This window comes from Sminthopsis crassicaudata, chromosome 1 (genome assembly GCF_048593235.1).
Source record: "Sminthopsis crassicaudata isolate SCR6 chromosome 1, ASM4859323v1, whole genome shotgun sequence".
Lineage (NCBI taxonomy): Eukaryota > Metazoa > Chordata > Mammalia > Dasyuromorphia > Dasyuridae > Sminthopsis > Sminthopsis crassicaudata.
In genome coordinates, this window is record NC_133617.1 from 661,719,977 (window position 1) to 661,746,612 (window position 26,636).

Consider the following 26,636-nt stretch of genomic DNA (forward strand, 5'->3'; position numbering starts at 1 on the left):
CAATGCATACAGCAAGTCAAGCATTTACTAGTGCTTAATCCGTGCCAGGCTTCCAGCTAAGTGGAAATTACTCGGCATCCCAAGCTTTCATTCTGAGGCGGAGAACATACAAGGAATCACGCACACCAGATAAAGAGCACATGAGTGACAGTCATCTTGGGGAAGAATTGGGAAGTGAAGTAGGAAGATCTCTTAGAGAAAGGGCGTCCACAGCCTTTGTCTTCTTTCACGATATGACTAAATGGGAAAGTTTTGCACGATTGCACCATATATAACCTATATCAGAAGACTGGTGAGGGAGGAGATAAGGCAGGAAAATGAAATACTGTTGAAATTTTTTAAAAGCCCTGGCACGCTTTTGTATTATCAGCGAGTTCCGAGTAGGCGAGGAGCCGAGCCGGACTGACACTCGGCATTGAACTTGGCGGGGGTGGGGCGGAAGGAGGAGGGTCCGCAGAGGAAGGCTCCCAAACGACCACTTCCTCCCCCGCACTTTGGGTTAGGGTTGCCGCGGGGAGACTGCAAGGCTGATTACCAGATCGGGTCGTTCAGCCCACACAGGCGGCAGCCAGAACAGACCCTGCCCACCCCACTCCGCTTCTGGAAAGACGAGGTCTTTCCGGAAGGTCCGCGCTGCTTTCCCTTGTCTATATTCGTACCCAAGGTAACTCCCTTAAAGTAATGGATGAATGAAGCATTGACGGATAAATCAGGGCATGCGGGGGTACCGCAGGAGTCCGAGGGCCGAGGCCACCGGCCGGCTCTTGGAGGTCCGCTCGGGGCGCAGGCCTACTTGCGTGGGGTCGCGACCCCAGAGGGCTCTGCTGGCCCCTAAGCGTCTTCCTACGGACGTCTATTCTCTCCCCTCCTCCTCCGATTTCCCACAATCCTTCCCGCCACAGTTTTTGCCGCCATAGGTCCCAAACATCCATCTCCCAGGTACCCCAGGCCCACCCCTCAAGCTGCACCCCGCATCTAAACTTTCTTACGTCATCAGCGCGCGCTCAAGACAAGGCCGCCGGCGACGTGGTTTCGTAAATCGGAGGCGCCCGTTTACAGATCCCCAGGCTTGCCGGGAGCTCAACCTCTTGTCGGAGCCTGGGGCCTGATTGGTCGTTGTGATTGGGAGGCGGATCAAGTGCAATGATTGGCAGATAGCAGCGGCGGCGACGGAACTGAGGTGAGTGGCCGGAGGCCAGATTGAGTCCGAGAGCGGGTCTCGTGTCCCGGGATGGGGAGAGAGGTAGGGAAGAAGTGGCCGGGAGGGAGGACAGGTGTGAGAAGGGGTGACAGGGGACGTGATGAGAAAAGCGATGGAGGAGGGGTGGCAGGAGAAGGGAGGACTGGAGGAGGGGAAGGAAAGATGCCCGAGATGGGGGAGAGGGAGCAGGTTGGGGAGGGCGTAGGTGGGGAATGAGAAAGAATGTGACCCTGCCTTAGATCAGCTCTCCCTCCCGCCATCCTCCCCAACCATCCCTTCTGTCCCGCTCCTCCATGCAGGCAGCGCCGCATCTTCCCACACAGGAATCTTCGGGGTATCGGGCCATTTCACCAGAGGAGCCCCAATGGCAGGGAACTCCGGGACCCGCTTCTTGGGGAGCAAGAAAAGGAGCACCGCGCAGCTGCAGGACCTGCGGCCGCCCCAGGGCCGAGAGCGGCGCGACGAGGCCCCGGGGGTGTCCCCGCCTACCAAGCGGTCCAAGAGCCTGGACAGCACCGAGCCCCCGGACGCGGAGGACGCCTTTGGCGACCACGAAGAGTTCACGGCCGATGACTTGGAGGAAATTGACATCATCGCGTCCCAAGCTCTGACGCAGGCTCTAGACTGTAAGGCCTTGAACGCCAGTGCGGCCCCCAGGAGCGCGGGCCCGAGCGCGGGCCGATCCTCGGAGCCCTCCAGAAACGGCGGCGCCCCCAAACACGCCCCCGGTACGTGCCTGCAGCCTGGCACTAGGTGGTTCGGCCCTCAGGCAGCCCCGTTAGGCAGGAACCACAGGGGTTACTCCCGTTTTTTTCAGGGGAAGAAGCCTAAGGCCAGAGGCTTTAAGGGACGCCAGGTAACCCTGCTAGTAAGTGTATCCGAGTGGACCGGACGCGGGTCCCTCCGACCGCAGTCCGTCCTCCTGGGACAGGTGCGCTCCTCAGGACTGAGGAACACACGGAGGGGGTTCGCCCCTTTTCTGATGTGGAAACACTTCACTCAGTCTGGGAAACAGGGCGGCAGGTCTGACTGAACTCCCGCATGTCTCTAGGGGTACTCACCTTCTCCTGGCGCAGGCAGTTCGCGGGTTGGAAATTTCTGGGGCTTGTGTTTCAGGCTTAGCTCTAAACACGCCTGGCCTCCAGACGGGCTCTCCGAGCCCAGTGTGTGGTACAGCACCACAACAGGGAGCCCGAGCTTCTAGGGCCTGACTCCTTCCGAGAGCAGAGGGGAGCTCCAGCTCCATCTCTGCAGGAAACTACCGCCCAGGCATCCAGGCTCATTTACAGAGGGAATGTTTCCTTAAACTGGGGCTCCTGACAGGTCGGGCAGAGGGATGTGGTTCTTTTCAGCATATCTTGATTCAGATATAATACAGGTAAATTCTTAACCGGCAGAAATTCCTCATTATTCTGAACAAGATGGGATGTCCAGGAGTAAAAATCCTTCAGAGAAAAACAGAGAAAAGATTGTAGCTAAAGATATTTCTGAATTTGAGAAACTTAAAGCACAACATGAAAAACTCAAGGAAAAGGTAAGTGATCCGAGTATTTTTTGCCACTTAGTACAGATTCGACCACTCATTCCTCTCGCTTCCCTCAACCCTATTCAATAAAATCGAGTGACTTCTTTTGCCTCTAGGATCAAATATGTGCAGCTCTCCATTTAACATGTGAAACTTCTCAGCCTGACCCCTTCTCGTTTTAGTGTAATTCTCTAGTCCAGCCACACGGGTCTGCTCACTCTCCCCCCCCCCCCCCTTCCTTTACTGTCTCCCAGACTAGAATGTGCTCGCTAATCAATTCCATACCATTCCATTCCAGATACTTGGCTTTCTTTAAGACTCACTTTCAAGTGTCGTCTTCTACAGGAAAGTTTTTCTGATATTCTCTGCTGCTAGTGCCTCCCTTCTAGACGTACCTTGAATCTACACTGTGTGTATTTTGTACATATGCCCATATATGTACACAGTGCCTCCTCAATAGAATACAAATTCCTTGAAAAACTGTTTTGGGGGTGTTACATTTTCTTTAACATGGTGCCTGGAACACAGTAAACACAGAAACGTCTGTGGATTTATTTCCCATTCTCTTGTTAGGATGCCTCAAGTGATAGTGGTAGCTCACATTTGCATATGGCCTTAAGCTTTACAAAATGCTTTCTTTACAAAGACCAAACAGAATAGGTATTGGAAGAATTATTATTCCCATTTACAAATGACAAGAACTGAAGCTCTAAAAGATAAAGTGACTTTCCTGAAAGCATAGTAGGTCCTGAGTCATTTAGATACTCTTTCCAGCATCCCAGATTGTTTTTCAAAACAAAGGAAAACTAGACACAGGCCCGGCTGTAAAGCCAGTTCAGAAAGATACTTTTCTATCATTTTATCCACAACTCCAACCTTTTGTCTCTTTATTCTGACTTAGAGAAGCTGAGCTCTCTGAGTGACTTACAGACTTTTCATTTCAACACTCTGTCTATGGCACCCCAAGCATTACATCAGCATTTAGTTTGTGCTGTCGTTCCGTTGTTCAGTCATGTCTATCCCTTCATGTTCCTATATGAGATTTCCTTGGCACAGATACTGGAATGATTTGCCATTTTCTTTTTCAGTGGATGAAGGCAAGCAGAAGTTAAAGTACTTGCCCAGGTTCACAGAGCCAGTGAATAACTAAGGCTAAATTTGAACTCAGATCTTCCTGATTCTAAGCCCCAAACTCTATCCTCTGAGCCATTGAGCTGCTTCCTTAGTTTCTGCTAATGTGTATATATTTCATTGTACTTTCTCTCTCACCTTAACCTGAGATCATAATTACATTTAGCTTTTAAATATACATGCCTCTTTTCCTCTGATGATATTTTCTCACAGATTAATTTGGGCTTTACAGATGCAAGCAATGCAAGAGGAAATCCTTATTAAAAATGGAGAAATTAAAATCTTACGAGACTCATTGCATCACACAGAGTCCAATCTAGAAGAAAAGAAACGGTCACATTTTCTTCTTGAACAGGAAAAAATTCAGGCCCTTAATGACAAAGAAAAAGAATTCTCCAAAAAGGTAATTTATTATCTATTGCCTCTATTTCTGATGTCAGCTTTATATTGTCAAAACAGTTCTTTTATTTAGAGTCCTCCTATAATTCCTACATTTCTTGTAGGAGAAAAGGCATTAGGGTTAAGAGCAAAAGAATAATGTCTTGCCAGTCAAATTGTAAGCTTCTTGAGGACGTGAACTGTCTCATTTTTCTCATTTGTATCCCCAAGGCTTAACGCAGTATCAAACACGTAGTGGGACATTTGGTAAATGTTTATTGAATTGAATTGATGACAGATGTATATTTACCATTGTATTTGTAGAATGAAATAGAGACTAGTTTAACCTCAGATGCAGCCTATGAAATCACTTAGACAGGTAGAATCCATAGGCATCATTCACATGAACTCAATAGTACTTTGACCCAAAAATATTAAACAAATGGCAGATTCCTACATCTTTGTTTATAGAAACAGATAGCAGTTCAGGATCTGCTCATTGCTTAGAGAAGTTATAAAAAGAAGCCCAGATTTATTGTTAATTCAGGTATTACAAAGAAGTAGTAGAAACCTCTTGTTTTGAAAATTTAATAAATACCTAATAATATACCTCAAATAATATGACCAAGTGGCTTAAAATAATATACCAGAGACTCACTATCACTAACACAACAAATCTTATTACAACTACAAACACCAAAATATCCTTGAGAAATTTAACAAATAAGATGTACTAGGCCCAGAGCATCATTACAGAAAAAACACTGGCCACAAAAACCTGGACATTACATTGATCCACAAAAATTTAAAAGCAATTTTCTTTTTTTTTTTTTTTCTGTTAGATAAATTAACAAGTTTTTTTTTGTTTGGTTTGGTTTGGTTTGGTTTGGTTTTTTTGCTTTCCTTTTCCCTTCCTTTCTCTCTCCATCCTACTAAATGATAACAAAATAAACTTCTGTAACAAATATATAGTCAAATAAAGCAAATTTCCCCACTGGACAAATGTATGTCTTATTCTGAATTTTGAGTCTATCATCTCTCTGTCATCACTTCCATTTTACATGAGGTTCAGGAAAGCTAAGAATCTTGACCATATGATCATGATCACATAGATAATAAATGTCAGAATCCAAATCTCCTGGTTTCAGATTAAATGTTATTTCCATTCCATGATAGTGCCTTCCTGAATTTAGTTTAAAATCTCTATTGCACTTTTATAGCTTTTTCTTATTTGCTGTTAAAATCACATTGGGCATGGGGCAGCTAGGTGGCACAGTGGATAGAGCACCAGCCTTGAAGTCAGGAGGACCTGAGTTCAAATCTGGTCTCAGACACTTAACACTTCCTGGTTGTGTGACCCTGGGCAAGTCACTAAACCCCAACTGCCTCAGCAAAAAAAAAAAAAAAAAAAAAAAATCACATTGGGCATATAAAGTTCCAGTTTTATAGTGTCCTAAAGGGCCTTCACACCAATAAAGACATATACAGGACTTTTGAATGAAACAATTCCCTACATTTTAATAATCCTTTTTGCGTAGAACTTAGGTGGTACAGACTTAGTTTTATCAGCAGTTTCAAACTACTAGCAGTTGAGCTACCTCATTTCATTTAATCCACCTATGAAATGGACTCGTAGCTCTATGCAGCACACAAAGATTTTAGATATTTGAGTTATATATATCAAGAGGACTTTGAAAGTCACTTTTTAATACATGAAATGGTTTATAATACATTAATCCTTGCCCAGATTCAGGAACAAGGCTAGAACTTGAGATTGTTTTATGTATCTAGTTGCCTTACAGCAAAATATCTATCATCATTTTCTATTGGTTTCCCTTTTCTAGTTCAAACTGTTAAATCTTGAGTTAAGTATTAAAGGAGACTGGACACATGAACACATGTATCCACAACATATTTTCATTTATATCTTTTGTGTTCCTGTTACCACATATTGTACTTAATAGGTGCTTAAAGAATATTTGTTGAATGGATGGACTGTCTCTTGCCTTTTAGCTCCAGTCACTGCAGTCAGAACTTCAGTTTAAAGATGCTGAGATGAATGAATTGAGGACCAAGCTGCAAAACAGTGGAAAAGCCAGTAAAGCTACCACCACCCTATCCATGTCCCATGTCAGGTACAGTGTATTGTACAGAGAGAGAGAGAAGACATCTTGGTCTTATTTAGTAAAAGTCAGTAGTAGAGTCCTCAGTAAAGTTCATTGACAATTCTCTTCTGGGAAAGATTCCCTTTGTTACATATACCAGAAGGCTTCCATAGTCTGGGTTATAACCACCTGGTTAGGAGTCTTGACTCCACATTGGAAGGGTCCAGCATCTCCAAGGTGTTCGGGTTTTGCCAGACTTTGAGTAAGCATAATGTTCCAACATTAAATTTGCTTAAATTACAATGATTTGTTCACCAATTTTTTTTTCACTTTGTAAACATATTTTAAAGAATAGAAATTCAAATCTAAGCCAAAGGTGATTCAGACCTAGTTACTTAGAATATCTATTCTCATCTATTATCCTGGCACTCCCATCATTCCTTTTGTTGTAAGTATCCATTGTGCCACTTTCTAAGTTACTCCCTATATACATTAAAAAAAAAAAAAATTTAGAAACTTATCCTGAAAAAATGGAATTCCGTCATATGCCATTCTGTCCAGTATTTTTCTGGCATTAGACTTAAGGGAATCTGAAGGACATATGTTTGCTCAAATGAGCATGGTGTGAGCAACTTTCTCAGTTTGCATCTGAAGAGCATTTGGGTTTTTCAAGCTGAAAAGCTCAGGGCTTTGTCCCTGCAGCAAATTCATAGCCTTTCTTCTGCACTATATCTTCATGATTCCAAAAGAGTTATCATAATCCTTCATTTTCTGACCCAAGAGCTGATGCCCAGGTTTCTGTGCCTTGGGAACAACAAAACCAAACTATTCTTAGTCTTAAAAAAATTGAGATTTGCAGAAAAACTTCCTAAATTTCTCCTTATGCTTTAGGGTAGCAAACATTGTATTAATCCTCCAAGCATTATCTTTACCTCCTTTTTTCTTGAGTCTTGTGTCTCATCTCTTAAATATTAAGGTAAAAGCTTCTTTACAGGAAAAAAAAAATGCGATTTGATAAAACTAAGGAATAAATGTGGCTCATATTCTTAGTTAACTAAAAAGACCCACTCTGTTTTCATTATTAGTGAAAAGGAAATATCTTGCACTTTTCAATTGTAAAATTTAGGCTGAAGAGCAGGAAAAATATAATAGTCAAGACCTTATGCTGAATTTAGCAAGAAGAAAAACATCTTGTCATGAAGTTTTCTAGCATGATTTTTTTAAAGATTTTGTTACTTAATATTTTGAGCTGATTTCAGTAGAATCATTATTAACAAATTTGATTTAACTTTTTCTAGTCCTAGGAAAAGTCCTTCCAGAGTTACAAAGCAAGAAGCTTGCTCTCCACAAATGGGAAAATCATCTTTTCCTACAAAGGAGTCGTTCAATGCCAACACATCCCCTCCCCATCCCTGTCAACCATCCACACATCCCTATGTCTTGGCTCTGTCCCACAGAGAGGGTAAGCACCCACCAAACATTCTGGAAACATAAATGGTTTTCATTCATTCTTCTATTCAATAATCATTTGTTAAGTACGTACTAGATTCCAGCTTCTGGACAGAAAGATACAAAGATTATTAAAATATGATCAGTGACCTCATGTAGTCTGCATTCCTCATAAGAAGTTACAACACACACACAGTACTGTGCAATAAATGTAAAATAAGTAGTGCTGGAGTAGATATAAAAAGGATAGGATATGTGATGCTGTTTGAGGTTGGAGAAAAAAAAATTCAGATTTGAAGTGAGAATCTGTAGGAGGCTTCTAGTGTGTGTGACATATGAACTACCTTGAAGGTTAAGATTTCAAAAGAGAAAGACTGGGAGTAGAGAAAGGGAAGGAAGCATTCCAGGAATAGGGAATACGATAAGCAAAGACATGGAGATGTGAGATCATAGGCCGTAAAGGAAAAGGATCCATTGAAAATAGTAGCATACCTGGAAGAAAGTATCGTGAGATAAAACTAGAAAGGTATCTCATTGTGGAAGGCTTTGAATGCCAGGTTAGGGTGTTAGAACTTTTTCGATTAAGCATTAGGAAATCATAGAAGGGTTTTGTGTAAAGGCTTATTAACAGTCTATACATAATGAAGATTAATTTGACAGTTATAAAAAGGATGGATTTAGAGGAGGAAGAATAGAGGTGGAAAGATCTGTTAATAGGCTGGTGAAGTGTAGAGGGCAGAAACGCTGAAAAGGTATACTTAAGACTCAGTATGATTGATGTAATCTTATGACAAGATATTAACTCAGTGGAATTGATGAGATAATGGTTCCCTAGTGAGATAATAATTTGCTTATACTCAGTATGATGAATTGATATAATTGTAATAGAGTATTTAAGAGGTAGACAACTCAATGGCCTCTCAGTCAGAGAGGTCAGAAAACAGCAACTGCCTCTGAGTCTCTCTGTATCATCCTCTCACAAGAGGAGATCCATTCTGGGTTGGATCTCCAGCAGCCACTGTCAGGTGGCTCCCGTGTATTCCAACAGTTTCCATGTGTTCCAACAGTGCAGTATTCCAGATGGGTAGTAATGAGAGGCCATTTTGGGTAGTAGCAGTGGGAGTGGAGAGGTGGGAGCAGGTGGGAGAGACTGTGAAGAGGTAGCACCAATAAGACTTGGTGACTCATTGGCATGGCTTGTAAGGGAGAGGAGCAATATGCAGCAGCTTTGCTCTGGTTCACAAAAGCCACCCTTGCCACCTTTGGTTCTCTCAAAGTTTAAAGGGATGCTGCCCTTTTTTTCTGCAGAAACAAGCTGGCAATGGTAGGGTTTCATTTTTGAGACTACTGTCTAAATTATTTTTCTATCAATCCTTTCTGACCAGGAGATAAAGAATTGTCAATTAAACGAAATTTAAGTATATTTTAAAATGTTGTTCTTAACTTTCTTTTAACTTAACTATAAAATAGAATCTTCATTTTTCTTCTCTGTAGCATCTTTATCTGAAAAGCTCCCTGTCATCTCCTTATACTTATGGCACCTAACTCACAAAAAAGTTAACTGCAATTTAGTCTTAATCTATAGTTCAGTTAAGAAAAGAAAGATTTTTATTTTTTTCATTAAATGCAGTGAATTTTATTTATTTGTTTTTTATTCTGGATCTTAAGATATTAAAGCTTTTCTAGAATGCTTAATTCTTGTTTCATTTTGGCTTTAGGTTTGTCTAAAGTGGGATATCTAGGGTTAATGGACATGGAACTAATTAAGTTGCTTACTGCCTTTCTCCAAGGTGGCAGTCATCTTGTGTACATTGAGCCACGACTTTCTAGGCTGCTGTGTCTTTTGTACACAGCTTACAATTTGTTTTTCTTGTTTCAGATAGTAAAATCCACAGTTTGGGAAATGAATCTGTAAAACAGGAGGAGACACAAAGAAATCTTACTTCCAGTTGTATTCATCAACCAAACACTCAAGGTACTAAAGTTTAGTAATCCCAGATCCTGGATACCATATCTAAGACTGCTTTTCTTAAAGGCATATCTTTCTTAGGATACTACAGGCATCCTCACAGAAAATTCTAGGATGTGATGTGCTAAGAGACAGTTTCTATTTAATGAAGGAAGGAAACAGTTGATGGAGAGGAAGTGGGCAGCTCACAAGAGAAAAATACACAGGGATTTTCAGTATAGGCTTGGTTCACATAGTTGTGATGTGACATCCTTTGGATCTCCTAGAAAAAGCTTCATATCAAGATTGATTCAGCCTACTTTGTCTTCTGCAGGTTCTGTTTTGATAAACTTGCTTCTGAAGCAGCCTTTGATTCCAGGGGTGTCTCTAGGTCTATGTCATCTTCTGAGCAGTCATCCTGAAGCCCCTGCTGCTTTCTTCCAGCCTCCCAGATCGGACAGGTAAGTGTACAACTTCGAAGCGATTCTCAGGAAAGGACTAGTTATTTCTGAGCAGCTAGAGCTGTGGCACTTCCGCTGCTCCTGTTTCTACTGACCCATGTGCTTTCTAGGTGAATATGTGGGCCTCTTGGCTATGGTTTGGCCTGCTTGCAGCATAGACTACCTCCCAGGTTGGGATCATGATGCAATGCAGTGTCACACGCTATCATAGAACAAACACTTATCAAGTGCCGACTTTGTACAGAGCGTTAATTGTCAGTCTCACAATGGACTGCCCTCTTTTGTGCTTTTCTCTTAGTGCTTCATCAGGAATGTCAAGCATCCAGACCACATGTTCTAGAGAAGGCTCATTCTCTGCCTCATCCCTGAGAGAAGCACAGAGCCTGGCTATCACGGGACTAAACCTAATTGCCAGGGATGAAGGTTCATCTGATAAAGACCTCAGTGAGGGGAACAAGAGGTCCTCCCATGTCACTCAGCTCTGCCAGCTCCCAGGAGCTGTGCACCTTCTCCCCCTTGTTAGGTATTACATTGACCTCTACCATCAGACTCTGCAGGCTGTGGCCACAATGAAAAGGAACAGTTCTGGGGACTCATCAACTTGCTCCTCCCGAGTGAGCAGCAGCAGAGAATCCAATACAGAGGATTCCTTGTCAGCTCTCGAAGGGTTCACTGTGGTGGCCCTCAGCATTCTTCAGCACCTGGTGTGTTACAGTGGAGCTGTTGTTCAAACATTACTATCAGGAGGAGGGAGAAGAGATGCCACTGATGGAGAGGATCCTGGCTTAGGAGGGAGCAAGAACTCTGTGTACAAAATGAGTCATGAGAAGACATCAAAAAAGCCTGTAGTGGAAGAACAACTGGCAGTGGATCCAGAGGAGACTGCGAATAGCCAGGACCAACATCCATTGTTGAAAATACTCCTTCATTTGTTGTCTTTCTCCTCTGCTCCAGCAGGTCACCTACAAGTTAGAGTCCTGAACCAGTGCCTTAAAGTTTTGGTGAAATTAGCTGAAAACTGTGCATTTGATTTATTGCCCAGGTAAAAAAGCAGATAGGAATCAAGTTTCTCTTCAGCCTTCCCCCTGAACTTTCTGCAAATAGTATGTGCTATCATTAGTAGTTTCCTCCTGTGTTCTTAATTCAATTCATACTTAGTTATGAAGTATAATTTTGGAAGAAATTTATGGTCACAGACCACTTAATGCATTTCATTTGGACCTTGAAAAAGCCCTATAAGGTAGATAGTGTAATTATTGTTATCCCTTTTGCATATGAGAAAATTGAGCCTTAAAGAAGAAAAGTGGCTTTTGTTGTGCCCTTGGTCACACAGGTATTAAGTGGTAGTATCTGGACTCCAACTTGGTTCTTCTGAGTTCCAAACTAGTGTTCTATTACACTTCCTTGTAGGGAATGTTCTTGTCTACGAAAGAGTTGGACTAGGTTTGGAGAAGGGAAAAGGAATGTCTTTTGTTTAATTCTGCCCTTATATGACAGGTAAGATGGGGACTATGTGCCAGAGAGTTCTACAGGAAAAAATCCAGTTTGAGACCCAGATGTCTATTTCCAATGTCTTGGCAGAGAGTAACAGTGTTTGATACCCTGCATCCATCAAAGCATACTTCCACTTGCTGATCCCTAAGCTAGATCATATAAATTAGTTTACCAGAAGTCTGTATCAAATTGCTGATCCTTGTTCTGTGTGTTATTATGAAGTTCTATTTATGTGTAACATTCTGATACAGTTGAATCCAACAAAAACAACATATTATTTTCCCCATCTGGATTTGCCATGGGTTAAATTACTATAATCTTTGGCAAATATCAGGATCTCTAGGTTTGTGTTGCCTTCTCTTTAAATGAAGGGTTTGAATTAGTGATTCTTGGTTTCCTTTTAACTTTGTCACTTTGGGACCATATGAGTCCAAGGCAGACTTCAAGCAACACAAAGTGATCTGTTATGTAAAAGTTAATTATTCTGATTTATTCTTTGAGATACAGTTGAGTGATTAACAGCCCATTTAAGTCTCATTGATGGTCCCTAAAAATCACTTTCCAAAGCGTATAAGAAAAAGATCTAAAATAGTACAAGTATTTAGTAGATTTCAGGTCAGTCAGAACTAGAAGAGGTTTATCTTGTTATTTGTTTCAGCCTAAAATGTCCTAATTGTGAAACTAAAACTTTTGTAGATTGTCACATTGTTACTGGTTAATGAGTTATACCACATTCTCTATACTAAAACATACAGTGCATATTCTTCTACCACATGGATACCAGAAAGGTCACTACTACTTAACCTCCCATACAGAGGCAGAGATTTATTCTTGAAGTAAAGCTGGAGTTCTTTTGTCACCTTATAGCCTTCAGCCTCAGAGATGTTTTCCATCCTCATTCAAGCAGCCAAATTCCACCAGCCCATTTGGGCTCATTGAAGCCAGAGCTACATCTTCATGTTCCCCTAGTAATACAAAACCAAGGAACCCTCCCTCCATCGATACTTTGGTACCAGGGCCTTGTAAATCTAAAAATGGGCCATCTAAAGTTTTCCCTTTGTCTTGTTTAAATCACTATGACCTGTACCATATCAATGATCCCCAAGTTGGGACTCTGTCATGAACCAAGGTACAGGTCATGTTATTCTTGTTACAAGGAAGAATAGCCTCTTCCTTCTTATATATGGTTCCATCAGGGCCTTGATCTTTTGTTAGGTTTGCACCTTCCACATGCCTGTGGTCTGGAAGTGGGCCAGGACATAGCTTAGGCTAAGATCTACAAGTGGGGAGGAAAACCTCAGACGGGTCCAGGATGGCTCAGGCTGCATTTTTGTAAGTCTGTGTTCATCTTTACAACTAGTCTGGCTTGTCCTTCATTTTACTTTACTTACTTAGGGGAATAGAGAGCACAGAGGGCATTTACTCTTCAGTTACCTCTTTGGATGCTGGAAGTCTGCTGGGAAAAAGACCCTGAGCTGTCTACCTTCTTAAAATTCATTTGTTATTTACTTCTCTGATGAGAGAGACAACCTAGTCATGAGCAGCCTGTGGTATAATCTGGTCTCAGAGGTTTTGATTGATGAAGCATCCCTTATTATCTGTGTTTTCCAGGTTCCAATGTGTGCTGAGCAGCCATGGCTTGCTCCAGTGCCTTTCCTCAACAGCCCATCTGTCAGCTGTCCTCCTGACTGTTCATCTTCTGTCTCTTCTTGTTGACCATGAGAAGTTAGCTCCTCAGCTCTGCTCCCAATCAGGTAAAAAGGCATTTCTAGAAATGTAGGGGCTGTCATGACAAAAGCAGAGTCCTGTGGACTCATAAAGCTGGTAATATGATATACAGAACCCTGGATCTGGAGGCAGGAAACCCAAGTTCAAATCTAACCTGAGACATTTACTGTCTGCGTGGCTCTGGGCAAGATTCTGTTTGACCTCTGTATTAGTTTCCTCAAGTCTAAAATGGGAGCAATATATAGCACTTGCCTTGTAGGAGTATTGTGAGGATTAAAGGAGATATTTGTAAAAACTGTTTAGTACAGTGCCTAGAACATAGTAGGTATTATGTGAACATTTATTCTTTCCCTCTTTTCTTCCTTTCTCTCTTGTGTATTAGAACCACTCTATTCTGCCATAAGAAGACCCTGACAGCCTCAGTGATGAGGCTGGACAGGATTAGGGAGTTTGTTATCCTCAGGATGAGTGCTGCTTGGAGGGAAGAATAGGTGCACAGGATGACAAATTTCGTCTGCAGAACTATCTGAAACCCTGTCATAACTTCTCTGAGCCTGGTAGGGGGGAACAAAGGATGATTATTTAGTGAAAAAAATGAAAACTTTTTTTTTCCCCCCCCAGAAACCTGTCTTCTCCTCTTGCTATACATGTACATCACTTCAAGGCCAGATAAAGCAGTTGTGGAGACACAGTGGTTTCAGCTGGAACAAGAGGTAAACATCAAGACTTGTTGGTTTTTCAAAAACCACTCAACAACTTGCTGAAGAGTTCCTAAGGTAGACAGTCTTTTATTTCAGTCCTAGGGGAAGAAAGAAGCTTCCATTTATTCAGCTACAAGTGCCCAGTCCTATTTCTAAGCATTGTTGGGGAGATGAGAGAATAAGGAAGGTATGATCCCTTTCAGAGAGGTCACAGTTTGTTTGGGAGACAGGATGCTTGCATGAAGCAATTAAGTGGCAATCTGAGTCTATTTATATATTCCCAAATGCAGAGCAGACTTTGCTTTGGGAGCTAGTGATGGTCTTTGCGTTAGTGGGTATTTCTAAAGGCATGTTACCATTCTGCTTGGATTGGCAATATTTCTGAGTACCTACTAGTACTCAGGGAGTCCCTCCCTTTGTCCAGGTAAGCAGTTGCTGAGTTAGCTGAATCAAAGTGGAGGGCAGTCCAAGAAGACTGGTTACTCTAGAAGGGTCCTGCTCCTGCCTGCAGAGTTTGTGGTAGGACCTTGCGTCCTTGTGCTCTCTTGTCCTAGACTGTGTGGTTCCTGGCCAAGATCATGCAGAGTCCTGACTCTCCTATCTCCATTACAGGATCTGACTGCCAGTGCAGCCTGGAGGTAAGTGGCTAGGGAATGAGGTAGGATGAGCAGGCATGACTGAGCCATGTCAGTTCTGCCTCATAGCAATCAAACCGCACACATTTTTCATGTTTCCAGGCATTGCCCTTCCTAAGTCCTTATCCCTCCCTCCAGACCTCTTGACAGTAATGGCCTTCCTCAGAAGGGAGAATCATGCACACTAAGTCTTCTACCAAACCAGTGGCAAGTGCTTGTTATGAAGGGAGAAGGCCATTCGAACTTTCTTCTGTGTGCTGGGAAATGGCTTCTTCTAATTGCACATGTTTTACATATATTGGATTGCTTGCCTTCTGAGGGAAGGAAGGGAGAAAAAAAAAATTTGGAAAGCAGGATTTTGTAGGGGTGAATGTTGAGAATTATTTATGCATGTGTTTTAAAAATAAGCTTTATTTAAAAAAATGAAAAAAGAAAATGGTTTCTTCTCCTTTTAAATAACTTATATTTAGCTACAATTTACAACATCCCTGCCCAGCTCTTTTAAAGTTACAGTTATCCATATTTAACATGTATAAGACTGTTTGCCATCTAGGGGAGGAGGTGAAGGGAGGGAAGGGAAAAGTCGGAACAGAAGTACAATCGATAATGTTGTAAAAAAAAAAAAAAAAAATTACCCAAGCATATGTTCTGTCAACAAAAAGTTATAATAAAAAAATAAAGTTAACAAAATATTTAATAAATAAATAAAGTTACGGTTATCTCCTGAATAGTGCTATCCACATCTTGACCTCTTCCAATCAGTGATACATTGGTCATACCCCATACATATACTCCGGAGCTATGGTTCTCCAAGTGTGGTCCAGGGTCTCTGAGGTCAAAAATATTTCCCTAATACTGTGGTACTTTCAATTCTAATATGGTAAATATTGATTACTATATCCCACATTAAAAAAAAAAAAAAAAAAAAAAGGGAAGGATAATCAACAATTCTTAAGCTTGAGAACCACTGATATGGAGAAAGGGACTTTTCAGTTTTTTTAATTTTTGCCTTTTCATTTTTTTTCTTTTCTTTTTTCTTTTTCCTAAGATTCAATTCTGAATCTTAGTTAACTTCCAGCAAATAGAAATCTGTCAGTTCAGTGTAGCATGGACCAAGTAGCTTGGTTGAGCCCTATTCATAAACAGAAGCCCCATACTGTCACTTCCCCACTCAGCAAACTCCACTGGCTCCTTATTGCTCCAAAGATCCAGTATAATCTTAATGATACATTATCATACACTTAGTCTTCCTCTTGCACTCTTCAATTCAGCCAAACTGCTCTTTTGGCTGTTCTTTGTAAATACTACATCTCCCATTTCTGAGCCTTAATAGTGGCTATCCCCATTCCCAGGGTGTTATCCCTCCCTTCTGCTTTTTATAATTCCTTATTTTGCATGAAATCTTTCTTATATCCCCCTCAAGAATCAAAAGATTACCTTATATTTGTATATGTTTATTTATATATAGCTTTGTATTTAACAATATACATGGTACACATGCATTTCTGTATATACATAATGTCTTCTCCAATAGAATTGTGAACTATTTCTTTTTTCTCTGTTTACCTATCAGAGGTATATGGCACATGGTATATGCCTAATAAACACTTATTGATTGATTCGTTCATTGAAAAAATATTTAAAATTAAATCAGTTAGAGAAAACATTCTCTTCAAAATCAACCCCTAAATAAAAGCCTCCTGACCTTCCTCCCAGTCCTTGTACTCCTGTTTTTCACTCTGTTCTCCAGGTCGTCAAAGCACTCATAGTGATGTTACACAGACAGTGGCTGACCATTCGGAGGTTGGAAGGTCATGTACAGATGGGCCAGAGGAAGCAGATGGTCCGGTGCCTCCGGGACACTTTGTTGTTATTGCACAGTCTGTCCCAGAGAGACACCCTATTCCATGTGCACTGCATGGATGTTCTCCACCAGTATGACCAGGTGATTCCTGGTATCCAAGCCCTTCTGCAAGGCCTCCCTGACAAGACAAACTGTGAAGGTGAGAGAATGACTCTGTGGACAGGCCAAATATCACTAGCTAGGAGACCTCCAGGACAACCACCTCCTGCTTTGCCTTTCTGAGTCACCAATAGTAAACCCAGATACAATCTCCTACTATCTTGCAGCTCCCAATTTGTCTTTTGTAAGATGTTGCCTTAGCAGCCCCAACTCCTCCTGCGCCGTAGGCCTGTGGAATTTTCATCTATATCTAGTTTCCTGAGCCAGCTATCTGGGATTCACATCTGTTGCCTGCCTTTACAGCTTGTTTTGACTCAGCAGAGCCTGGGCCCAGTTGCGACCACAAGCCAGGAATATTGGGGAGGAGAGAAGGGGGGAATGGAAGGCTCAGTGGGAAGGGCAGTCTCTCAGACACTGCCTCAAGGAGTGAAGCAACTGATGTCACTTGTTCCTGCCCAGTCACTTTTATCCAGCCAGTCACCACTTAATCCTTTTGTTTCTGGTTTAGAGACAGCTCTGGAAGACCTGTGCCGAACAGAACCAGACTTGGAAGACTCTGAGGTGGACCCTAGCTAAAGCACAAGGTGGTACTTCGACCACCAGCTTTTCAACCTTAGACGTGAATTTTATAGAGAAGTTTTAAAAATTATATCAACAGATTAAAGATTAATGTCATTGATACTTCAAAGAATATTCTTTTCATTATTTTTATCACTCTTAGCTCTAGGATCCTTTCTAATTCTGCAGTTGCCAGAACCTCTGAAACAAGATTCATAGATTTTAGAACTGCAAAGAGCTTTTTAGAGGCAATCCGATCCAGCCTCTATTTAGAGATCAGGTAGTTGAGGTTGTCACTTCCACAAGGTAATACTCCCATGAGGAGCAGCAGAACAGGGCCCTGAAATTAGATCTTCTGCCTCCTGACCTGTTCATCACATCCATGTGATAACATAGTACTGCAAAATCACATCTGACATCCGAATTAAACACAACGAGCCCCTATCCTTTAAAGACACTGGGCTCCCACTGAAGAGCACCTCTAGGAGAAAAGTGGAGGCTGCCCTTGGCCTTAAAAATAAAACAGCTGCTCCTTCCCAGGGAACACGATCTCTCCCTGGACAGAAAAGGGGACCAGGAGTAGCTGATGATCTGTGTCATCCTCATCCCTCCTCCCCCTCCCAACCCCGTGTTCCCCACAATCATCCCCTCGTCTAAATGCACTGCTCATTAGAGCTGTGGTGGGCTTTGGGAAATAGTCACAATTTCTAACTGGGTCCCACCTGGATGTCTTGGAATCTCCAAAGGGAGCCAGCGCTAGCGAGGCCAGTTGTTGGGGGCCCGGGGCAGGTACTGTGAATTCGGCCCCAGTCTTTTCCTAGCAGTGCGGTGTACTGGTACATTAAAGGGCCCAGGAGGATCGTCCCATTCTGCCGAGCCCCTCGGCCTTTCTAAGTCGGAGGAAGACTTTCCTGGTGCCCTCTAAGACACAGGTTGTCACCTTGAATGGAGTGGATATAGGGGGCGTGTCCAGCTCCGCCCAGGGGGCGGGGGCCCAAGCTCGGCCCCCCCAGCGGGAGGGGGTGCTTTCGTTTCTCCCTAGCCAGGCCTGGGAAAAAAAGAACTTCCCCGAAGTCCCATCACTACCCGCAGCGCCCGATCCTCTCTTCCGATCCCGTCGGTGAGTACGGACCCCGCAGGCGCATCCCAAGGAGGGGACCCCAGCGCGGCTCCGGGACTGAAAGCTTCCTCACGCCGACGTGGGGAGGAGGAGCTCGGGCGGCGCCGGAGCTAGTGCAGACACTCTGAGGCCCCCTGCACAGACCTGCCCTCGGGGAGGTGTCTCCCTACCTCCAGGTGTCCCCAGAAGGCCCCTCCGGCCCTAAAGCCCCCGCTGTGCTGGGCTGAGCCGGCTCTAGATCGAGGTCTCCCGGTCCCCCGCTTCCCTCGGTGCTGGGCTCAGCCGGCTCCAGATCCCGGTCCCCCAGTCCCCCGCTCCCCGCGGCACCGGTGCTGGGCTCAGCCGGCTCTAGATCCCGGTCCCCCGGTCCCCCGCTCCCCGCGGCACCGGTGCTGGGCTCAGCCGGCTCTAGATCCCGGTCCCCCGGTCCCCCGCCCCTCCCGAGGTGCTGGGCTCAGCCGGCTCCAGATCCCGGTCCCCCAGTCCCCCGCTCCCCGCGGCACCGGTGCTGGGCTCAGCCGGCTCTAGATCCCGGTCCCCCGGTCCCCCGCTCCCCGCGGCACCGGTGCTGGGCTCAGCCGGCTCTAGATCCCGGTCCCCCAGTCCCCCGCTCCCCGCGGCACCGGTGCTGGGCTCAGCCGGCTCCAGATCCCGGTCCCCCAGTCCCCCGCTCCCCGCGGCACCGGTGCTGGGCTCAGCCGGCTCCAGATCCCGGTCCCCCAGTCCCCCGCTCCCCGCGGCACCGGTGCTGGGCTCAGCCGGCTCCAGATCCCGGTCCCCCAGTCCCCCGCTCCCCGCGGCACCGGTGCTGGGCTCAGCCGGCTCCAGATCCCGGTCCCCCCCATCTGGTCCCCAGCCCGGCGGGGAGCCGAAGCCACGCCCGGACATTCCGGGCCTCGGGCTGAGTCAGCTCCCCACGCCCGCGTTGGCCGCGGGGCCCCGCCGTCTCCCTGGCTCCTGTGACTCACTGCCCCGGCCTGTATACACTTCTTACTGGCCCCCCAGCGGCAGTCTTCTAAGGAGTCGCTCGGCCCTCTCACTACGTCGTCTCTCCTCCACCCAAGTCCGTGAGCTTCAGATCCCACGTCCCCCTTCCCCAAAGCTTCCCGCCCACAAGCTAGATCCATGAATTTCAGCCCCGTGGCGTCTTTCCTCTTACAAGAGTAACCCCAGACCCAGCCCCAGGTCCAGGAGCTTCAGATCCATCGTTTTCCTTCCCATTCACCGTGCTCCCCAAATCCGGGTCTGTGTGCTCCAAAGCGTGCAGCTCCCGGCCCCTCTTCCCAGATCCAGGAAATCTCCGCACTTGCCTCCCCCTGTCCGGAGAACCCAGTTCCCGAGTTTCAGGCCTCTCTCCTTCTCTGCTCCTCCCCAGCCCCGTTTTCCTTCACTCGCTATTTCCTCAGGTTCCATGGGTTTGGAAGCAGCCTCCTCGAGGCCCATGGAGACCCTCGTCATCCTGGACCTTGAAGCCACAGGCCTGCCACCCTCTCAGCCAAAGGTCACAGAGTTGTGCCTGGTGGCCATCCACAGAAAGGCCCTGGAGGGGCCTAGAGCTGCCCCTTCAACAGGGGCCCCTTCCCAGGTGCCCCTGCCACCCCGGGTGACTGACAAGCTCTGCGTGTGTGTCGCACCAGGAAAAGCCTGCAGCGCCGCAGCCAGCAGCCTCACGGGCCTGAGCACAGCCATGCTGACGGCCCACCGAAGGCCTCGCTTCGACTCCGGTCTTGTGGGCCTCCTGCAGGCCTTCCTTCAGAGGCAGCCACCCCCTGTCTGTCTGGTGGCCCACAACGGAGACCGCTTTGACTTTCCCCTGTTGCAAGCCGAGCTGGTCGGGGCCGGACTAGGCACAGATGCCCTAAGCGGCGTCTTCTGTGTGGACAGCATCGTGGCCCTGAGAGCCCTGGACCGCTCAGGCCCACCCCGAGAGTCCAGCCAAAGGAAAAGCTACAGCCTGGGAAACGTCTACACCCGTCTGTACGGCCAGGCCCCGCCAGACACCCACACCGCCGAGGGCGACGTCCTGGCCCTGGTCAGCATCTGCCAGGCCCGGGCCCAGCCTCTGCTGCACTGGGTCGACACTCACGCTAGACCCTTCAGCAGTGTCAAACCCATGTATGAAGTGGGAGCTGTGACTGACCAGGAGGCTGCCTGTGACACAGAGAAAAAGACCGAATGCCCAAAGCTCCGGGCAGCCCCCACCGTGGCCACATCAGGGGAGGCCAGCCCAGGTGGCAAGAAGAGAAGAGGCAGACCTGAAGCTCCCTCCCACCCCCGGAACGCCCCCGGCACCTCTTCTCTGAATACCTCCCACCTGCTGGCCATGCTGGGTCCCCTGGTTGTCTTGACCATGGCCGTGGCTCTGTACTGGGTGCCCTGGTCATCTTAACCATGTCATCCACATCCCCTCTGGCTGGAAGGGCAGGTCTTCCAAGGGAGATTCTCATGGATGTGTTATAAAACAAAGTTTTAAATAAAAATTGGAACCCTTGACCTAGACTTCCACCATAGGAATCTGATCCAGCAGTTCCTCCTGCCTGTCTTTGTTATAGCCCCACATTCAAAAGCCTTTTTGGGGGGCTGACCGACTAGACACCCTTCCAGAGCCGGCAGGCTTGGAGGGTCACTTTAGTAAATCTGAGGTGAAGGAGAAGGATCTGGTTTCCTATCTCAGGCCAAGACAAAGCTCGTACACAGGGCTCAAGCCACCGGAGACAAAGCAGAGGGAAGCCTCCCCACTTTAGCTCCTGGTCTGAAGGCAGAGCGAGTCTGGCTTTCAGAGATCTGATTTCTGGCAGACATACAAGGCCCACCAGATCTAAAGCGGGCCAGTGACTTAAGCCACAGGGCAACAGACAGCAAGTCCAGAATCGCCCCTGAAAGGCCCCAAGATCTCAGTTGACCAACTTCATACCAACCCCAACAACTGAGACCAAGAAGCTCCTTTAAACCCTAATACCCCACCCCCCACCACTTTTGGGATTGTTGAAGAACAGTCACTTTCAAATCCATTGGTTTATTATAAATAGGAGCGCTCAGCCCAAACAGGAACAGGCCCCTTCACACAACACACAGAGGTAATAGGTTACAAATGAGAGAACAGGGAATGGTCAAAGCATGATACCAGAAAAGTCCTTGTGCCCTGAGACCAAAGACCAACCCCCTCCTTCCAGATGGGAGTCAGTTAACCCATAATCAGCCCTCCATGCAGTGCTATAGGCCCTTTCCTTTTGACTTTTGGGAAAGGAAGGATAGGATTAACTGAAGAGGAGGATACTCAAATTAGGTCTTGGGGTTTCAAGCTAAAAGGTACTCCTAAAATCATCTCAATCCATTTCCCTCAATTTACAGAATAGAGAGCAGGGGCAGGGAATTTAGCTGGCCCCTCGCCTTTGGAGCATCCTCCCCTGCTCTATTTCTGCCCCATCCACTCCACCCTCCACCCACCAAGGGCAAGCCTGAGCTTAAGCTACTTGACTCTCAAATGTCAACAAAATCTCTTGCCTCAGGATAACAAATACAGGTCGCAACAGCTACTAATGCTGGGATAAAGTTAAAAAAAGAAGAGAGAGCAAAGGTTGACAAACCTGAGTCTGGATGTCTTTCCTGACAAGGAACAAAACTGAGACAAACCTAGCACCCACATTTTCTCCCCTCTCTGACAGAGGAAGGGGTAAGATTTAGATCAAATGTTGGCCAAAACTGCTTAATGCTTACGTCAACACAACACTGCAAGCCTCTGATCCAAGAGGATTCTCCCCCCTATCCCAGAACACATCACTTTCCACATGGTAACTGGCTGGAGAGGGAGGCCTGAGGCCCCAGCAGGGACCCTGAGACGGAAGGAGCTGAGGTCCCCAGGAGAGAGGGCGAATTATGTTGTAGCATCTGAAAATGTCTTTTGGCCAGTATAGAGCTGATGAGAATTTTAAAGAAATACCCTTAAGCTAGCATGATCACAGGCCCAGAGAAACTTTTTCAGATCAGTCCAATGTTGCTGTTCTCCTCCCTCTGACCAGCAGGACACTGTGGAGGACACGAGGCCTTCAGGAACCAGCACCAGGAAGGATGGAGCACCTCTTCTGGTCTTCAAGTCAAAGTCAGCAGCTCAAGACATGGTGAAAAGCCATGTGCTGACACGACTATCTCCATCTACTCCTTTTAACATGTGTCTCACGAATGCCTTTCAAATACTGTTCTAATGCTCATTTCACAAGTCTCTTCTTTTGTTTCCTGTGACTTCGCAAAAATCACCATTTTCCAGAATGACCTGAAGAAATCTTTAGGAAATGTCATTTTACTGTGTCTCGTCCCAGCCCATATATTGTGGGGAAACAGAATGTTACAAGTACAACATACAGCTTGCATTTACTTGGGAGAAAAGAATACAACATAGACACAAACATTCCCACACACTCAAACACACCGACACACAGGAAGAGGAAGAAAAGAGAGAAGGGGGACTTCAGGGACAGAGCACAGGAGCAGCTCAATAGCCAGTCTTTGGAGGCTCCACGTATGCAGGGTTGTATGGAGGCTGACTGATAGGGTACGGCGCTCCAGCACCTGCTGGGGAACAAACAGACACCACCCAGATGAGTCACAATCACATCCCCCAGTCCAGAACCCTCCATCAGAGCCAATCTGAATTTGTTTTAATTTAAATCATATAGGTCTCTTAAATAGTGGTTATTTCCCACTACCCATGGACAATTAGTAAAGGGCTAACTAGTACAAGTGCTAGTCAGTGGGACAGTGACGCTGACCAGGGTCTTGGGAATTGTGTCAAAGTACTGCTTCAGAGGAACTACTACTATTTTAGAAAAAAGGGGAGGGCAGGGTGGGGAGACAGAGTAGGGTAGTGGAGAATAATATTTATAAATAGGATCTCAGAGGTCAAAAAATGCCATTTGGAAAAATCACTGTGGCTGGGAGGGTCTGGGCCCTGGGGTGGGGAGAGTGGGAGGAGGGACGGGGAGGGGTAAGCTGCACCCTTATCCTGGCTGTACTCACCAGGCTGAGCCTCGTGGTAGGCAGGAGGTCCAGTCGGCTGGGCAGGGTAGGGTGGCGGGTACTGGGTTGGATAAGGTGCAACTGGCATCCCTGGCTGGACAGGCATAGGTTGGTAGCCCTGGTACATGGCCCCAGGGTAACCAGGTGGCACGCTCTGCTGCTGAGGGTATGCAGAGTGGACCACAGTCGTGGAAGTGGTCGTCACCACAGCTGCAAACAGAACACAGAGTAAAGGCTCCTTCCCTTTTAGACCAGCAAAGCCTAAGTTTCTTAAGACCTAAGGTGGTCCTGAAAGAATCCATTTTTTAGACTCAGACTACACATACTCTGGACACAGTCACAAAGATGCACATAAAACTGCTGTCCCTAGAATGCAGAGATACTCATAGTATATGCAGAGACGAACAGCCACACACAAGCAAACCTGGGCCTCTAGTCACATAGTGTGCTCTCGGAACATATAGAATTGCTCCTCTCTTTCCGATGCTATTAGTGGAAAAACTGAGGGATTCCTAGTGATTCCTGAAAGTCAGTCTGAAGGCCTGGGAAAATGCCTTCCAAGTCCGTAGTTCTGTTCTATCATCAGATGCTCAAAAGGATAATATTTGTCATAAATTAAATCACATGTGGTACAGCACCACAAAGAGTGGGAGACAGAACAGGACACAGTGGGGCCCTCAACAGGGTATGGGGACCAGAATGTGGATAGGCAAGGAGACGCTGATGAGCACACAGTGTATCAGAGCCAAAGCTCAGGATGCAGAAGTGGGCACAAGAGTAGGGCAAAGAGATGGACACGGCACAACCCAGAGACATTAGGCGCAGAAGGGAATACAGAGATGAGATAAAAACAGATAAACACAGGGCAGGGGGCAGAAGAGGTGTACACAGTGTACTAATCTGTTATTCAGGGTTACGAGAAGTCTGGGTGGGCAGCTAGATGTGGCTGGAGCACTGGGTCTGGAATCAGGAAGACCCGACCCAAATTCAGATGTGGACATACACTTAACTCTGCTGCAGTTTTCTCATCTGTAAAATGAGAAGGAAAAGGCAAAGCACTCCAATATCTTTGGGGCAAAAAACTCCCAAAAAACCTCCAAATGCAGTCACAGAGTGTTGAACCCCACATGGCCATAACCAGATCCATATATAGGCTATATCTCCCTCTTCCTCTACCTCACATACATATACCTCCACTAATGAATCTTTTAACTAATATTAGGCCAAAAGGTAACTGGAAAGAGGAATGTTGAATAAAAATAAGAAAAGGAAAACAGAGAAAGCAACAGATCCAGGAGAACTGATAATAAAACTAAGTCTGCTTCTTCTTGACAGATGGGTCCCTGTATAAGGACCCTGTTATTACTTAACTGGTGTTTTTTTGGAGGGGGAGAGAGGGGAGACGGGTCATTATCACCTTAAAAAAGAAAAATTTCAGTTCTGGTGACTGGAGAAACAAATTTCCACAAACAAATAGAATATAAAAGCAAAAGGTATAGAAAAACTTTTTGTTATGAGGAAGGAATGAAGAAATGGAGTTAGTAGTGGAGAGACACTGAGGAACAGATAGACAGGTAGAAACAGTTAAATAGTAGAAAGAGGTAGGAGAGAAATTAACATATGGGAGAAATGAATGGATTTGGAGGTAAGGGGAATGATCCGGATAAAAAAGATAAAGGTCTGGTGGAAAGTATAGGGAACAAAGACAAATGGGGAGAATAGATGACAGATAAATTTTGGACAAGGGCTAATGATGAAGACTGGGAAAGGGACATATTGAGGGTCAGGGAAGGAATGAATTCAGAAAGAATGAATCTCTGGCTTAGAAGGTGGAAGAAAAGGGACTAAACTCACGTCTGGGCCTTCGGCACATCTTGTACAAACAGCAGCAGGAACACGTTAAACAGAAGATGATGGTGACCACAATGAGCACAAAGATGGTTGCTCCAATGCCCACGAATGTCCCGAAACTGAAGGGAAAAATCAAAAGGAAGACTAGCTTATGGATTTGATCTCTTAGAACTTTAATTCCCTTTTGCATCACTCTTCCTTCAAATGTGTCATCTCGGGGCAGCTAGGTGGCGCAGTGGATAGAGCACCAGCCTTGAATTCAGGAGGACCTGAGTTCAAATCTGGTCTCAGACACTTAACACTTTCTAGCTGTGTGACCCTGGGCAAGTCACTTAACCCCAGCCTCAAAAGGGGAAAAAAAAAAAAAAAAAAAAAAAAAGCAAATGTGTCCTCTCCATCTTATCTTGACCCGATGGTACCCAGGACAGAGGAAATTTACAATATGGGGGACCAGAGGACTTATTAGGTGGTAACAGTTTACCCACACTGCAGTAACCTGCTAAGCCACTTCATTCCCTTCATCCCACTATCTCTGTGCACAGAAACCTAGATTTTTCTCTGCTTTCCAACAGCCCTTATAGCATGTGCCATTAATCTAATACTTGCCACAAATATGTACACAACTTGATTGCTCTGCTTCTTCTACAGGGACTGAAAGCAGGACTAAGTTTGATCCTCCCACTGGGGGAGGGATGAGAGTTATATTTAGTGGGGGGGGGGGAGAGAGAAAAAGCTTTAAAAGTGCAGTCTAGGAAAAACATTTAGCCCTTGGGAGTCTCATTAATGAAAATAAAGTTGGAGGCAGACTTACTCCAGATAAGAAGGCTGAAGAAAGCATTTTAGCCAGGTCTCAAAGAACTTAGAATCTACTGGAGGAAAGACAAGAACTCTGGAAAATGAGCTGGAGAAGGAAATGGCAAAGACAATGGAATCCTTTTAGGCTGCTCCAGGCCTAAAGAAACCAAAATTAACATTATTTATGTTCTATTGTATTTTTTCTTTTGCTAAATACTGCCCAATTACATTTTAATCTTAGGCCTTAGTTTAGTGGCCCATTTTTATTTCAGTTTGATACCTTTGGGTACTAGACCTTTGGGATGGCACTGGAACTGGGCCTGAAGAAACAGAAGAAATTCAACAGTAAGAAGAGAGAATAGCACCCATGGTAGACATGAGCTTTAAAAAAAGGGTGGGAAAAGCTATTAAGTGGCTCACTGATTAGACCAATGGATCTAGAGTCAGAAAGTTGTTAAGTTGTTTTCAGTTGAATCCAATTCAAGACCATACTTGGCTTTTTCTTGGCAGATACTAGAGTGACTTGCCATTTTCTTCTCCAGCTTGTGTGGATGTAGAAGAAAGACCCTTACCCAAAATG

At 45.3% G+C, this 26,636-nt stretch overlaps 3 protein-coding genes across 13 annotated transcripts in view; 2 read left to right on the forward strand and 1 right to left on the reverse strand.

Moving 5' to 3' along the window:
* Positions 1 to 1,050: 1,050 nt before the first annotated feature.
* ATRIP (ATR interacting protein) lies at positions 1,051 to 17,407 on the forward strand. Of its 8 annotated transcripts, none has more exons than XM_074283030.1 (14): positions 1,051 to 1,180; positions 1,501 to 1,929; positions 2,599 to 2,735; positions 4,090 to 4,260; positions 6,249 to 6,370; positions 7,639 to 7,802; positions 9,669 to 9,764; positions 10,072 to 10,198; positions 10,497 to 11,240; positions 13,304 to 13,446; positions 14,042 to 14,133; positions 14,676 to 14,759; positions 16,507 to 16,759; positions 17,228 to 17,407. In XM_074283030.1, the coding sequence occupies exons 2-14, from the start codon at positions 1,566 to 1,568 to the stop codon at positions 17,293 to 17,295; spliced, it is 2,565 nt and encodes an 854-aa protein (XP_074139131.1). In that variant the 5' UTR covers positions 1,051 to 1,180; positions 1,501 to 1,565; the 3' UTR covers positions 17,296 to 17,407. The 8 variants fall into 8 exon arrangements, with proteins under 8 accessions (XP_074139131.1, XP_074139135.1, XP_074139129.1 ...); XM_074283029.1 differs by having other exon boundaries at positions 1,148 to 1,243; XM_074283034.1 differs by lacking the exon at positions 10,497 to 11,240.
* Positions 17,408 to 18,298: 891 nt separating this feature from the next.
* Positions 18,299 to 20,887, forward strand: TREX1 (three prime repair exonuclease 1). Its single transcript, XM_074283040.1, has 2 exons — positions 18,299 to 18,397; positions 19,804 to 20,887. Exon 2 carries the CDS (start codon positions 19,809 to 19,811, stop codon positions 20,784 to 20,786), a length of 978 nt encoding a protein of 325 aa, XP_074139141.1. The 5' UTR covers positions 18,299 to 18,397; positions 19,804 to 19,808; the 3' UTR covers positions 20,787 to 20,887.
* A 510-nt stretch (positions 20,888 to 21,397) lies between these two features.
* Positions 21,398 to 26,636, reverse strand: part of SHISA5 (shisa family member 5) — a 40,306-nt gene continuing 35,067 nt past the window's right edge. For 2 of the 4 annotated variants that reach the window (XM_074283042.1, XM_074283044.1), the window contains exons 4-6: positions 25,265 to 25,380; positions 23,411 to 23,620; positions 21,398 to 22,963 (exon numbers count right to left, since the gene is read on the reverse strand). In XM_074283042.1, coding sequence (XP_074139143.1) covers positions 22,887 to 22,963; positions 23,411 to 23,620; positions 25,265 to 25,380 — 403 coding nt within the window. In that variant the 3' untranslated portion in view covers positions 21,398 to 22,886. Of the gene's footprint in view, positions 22,967 to 23,410; positions 23,621 to 25,264; positions 25,381 to 26,636 lie in introns of all 4 variants that reach the window. The other 2 variants (XM_074283041.1, XM_074283043.1) reach the window with 1 other exon arrangement.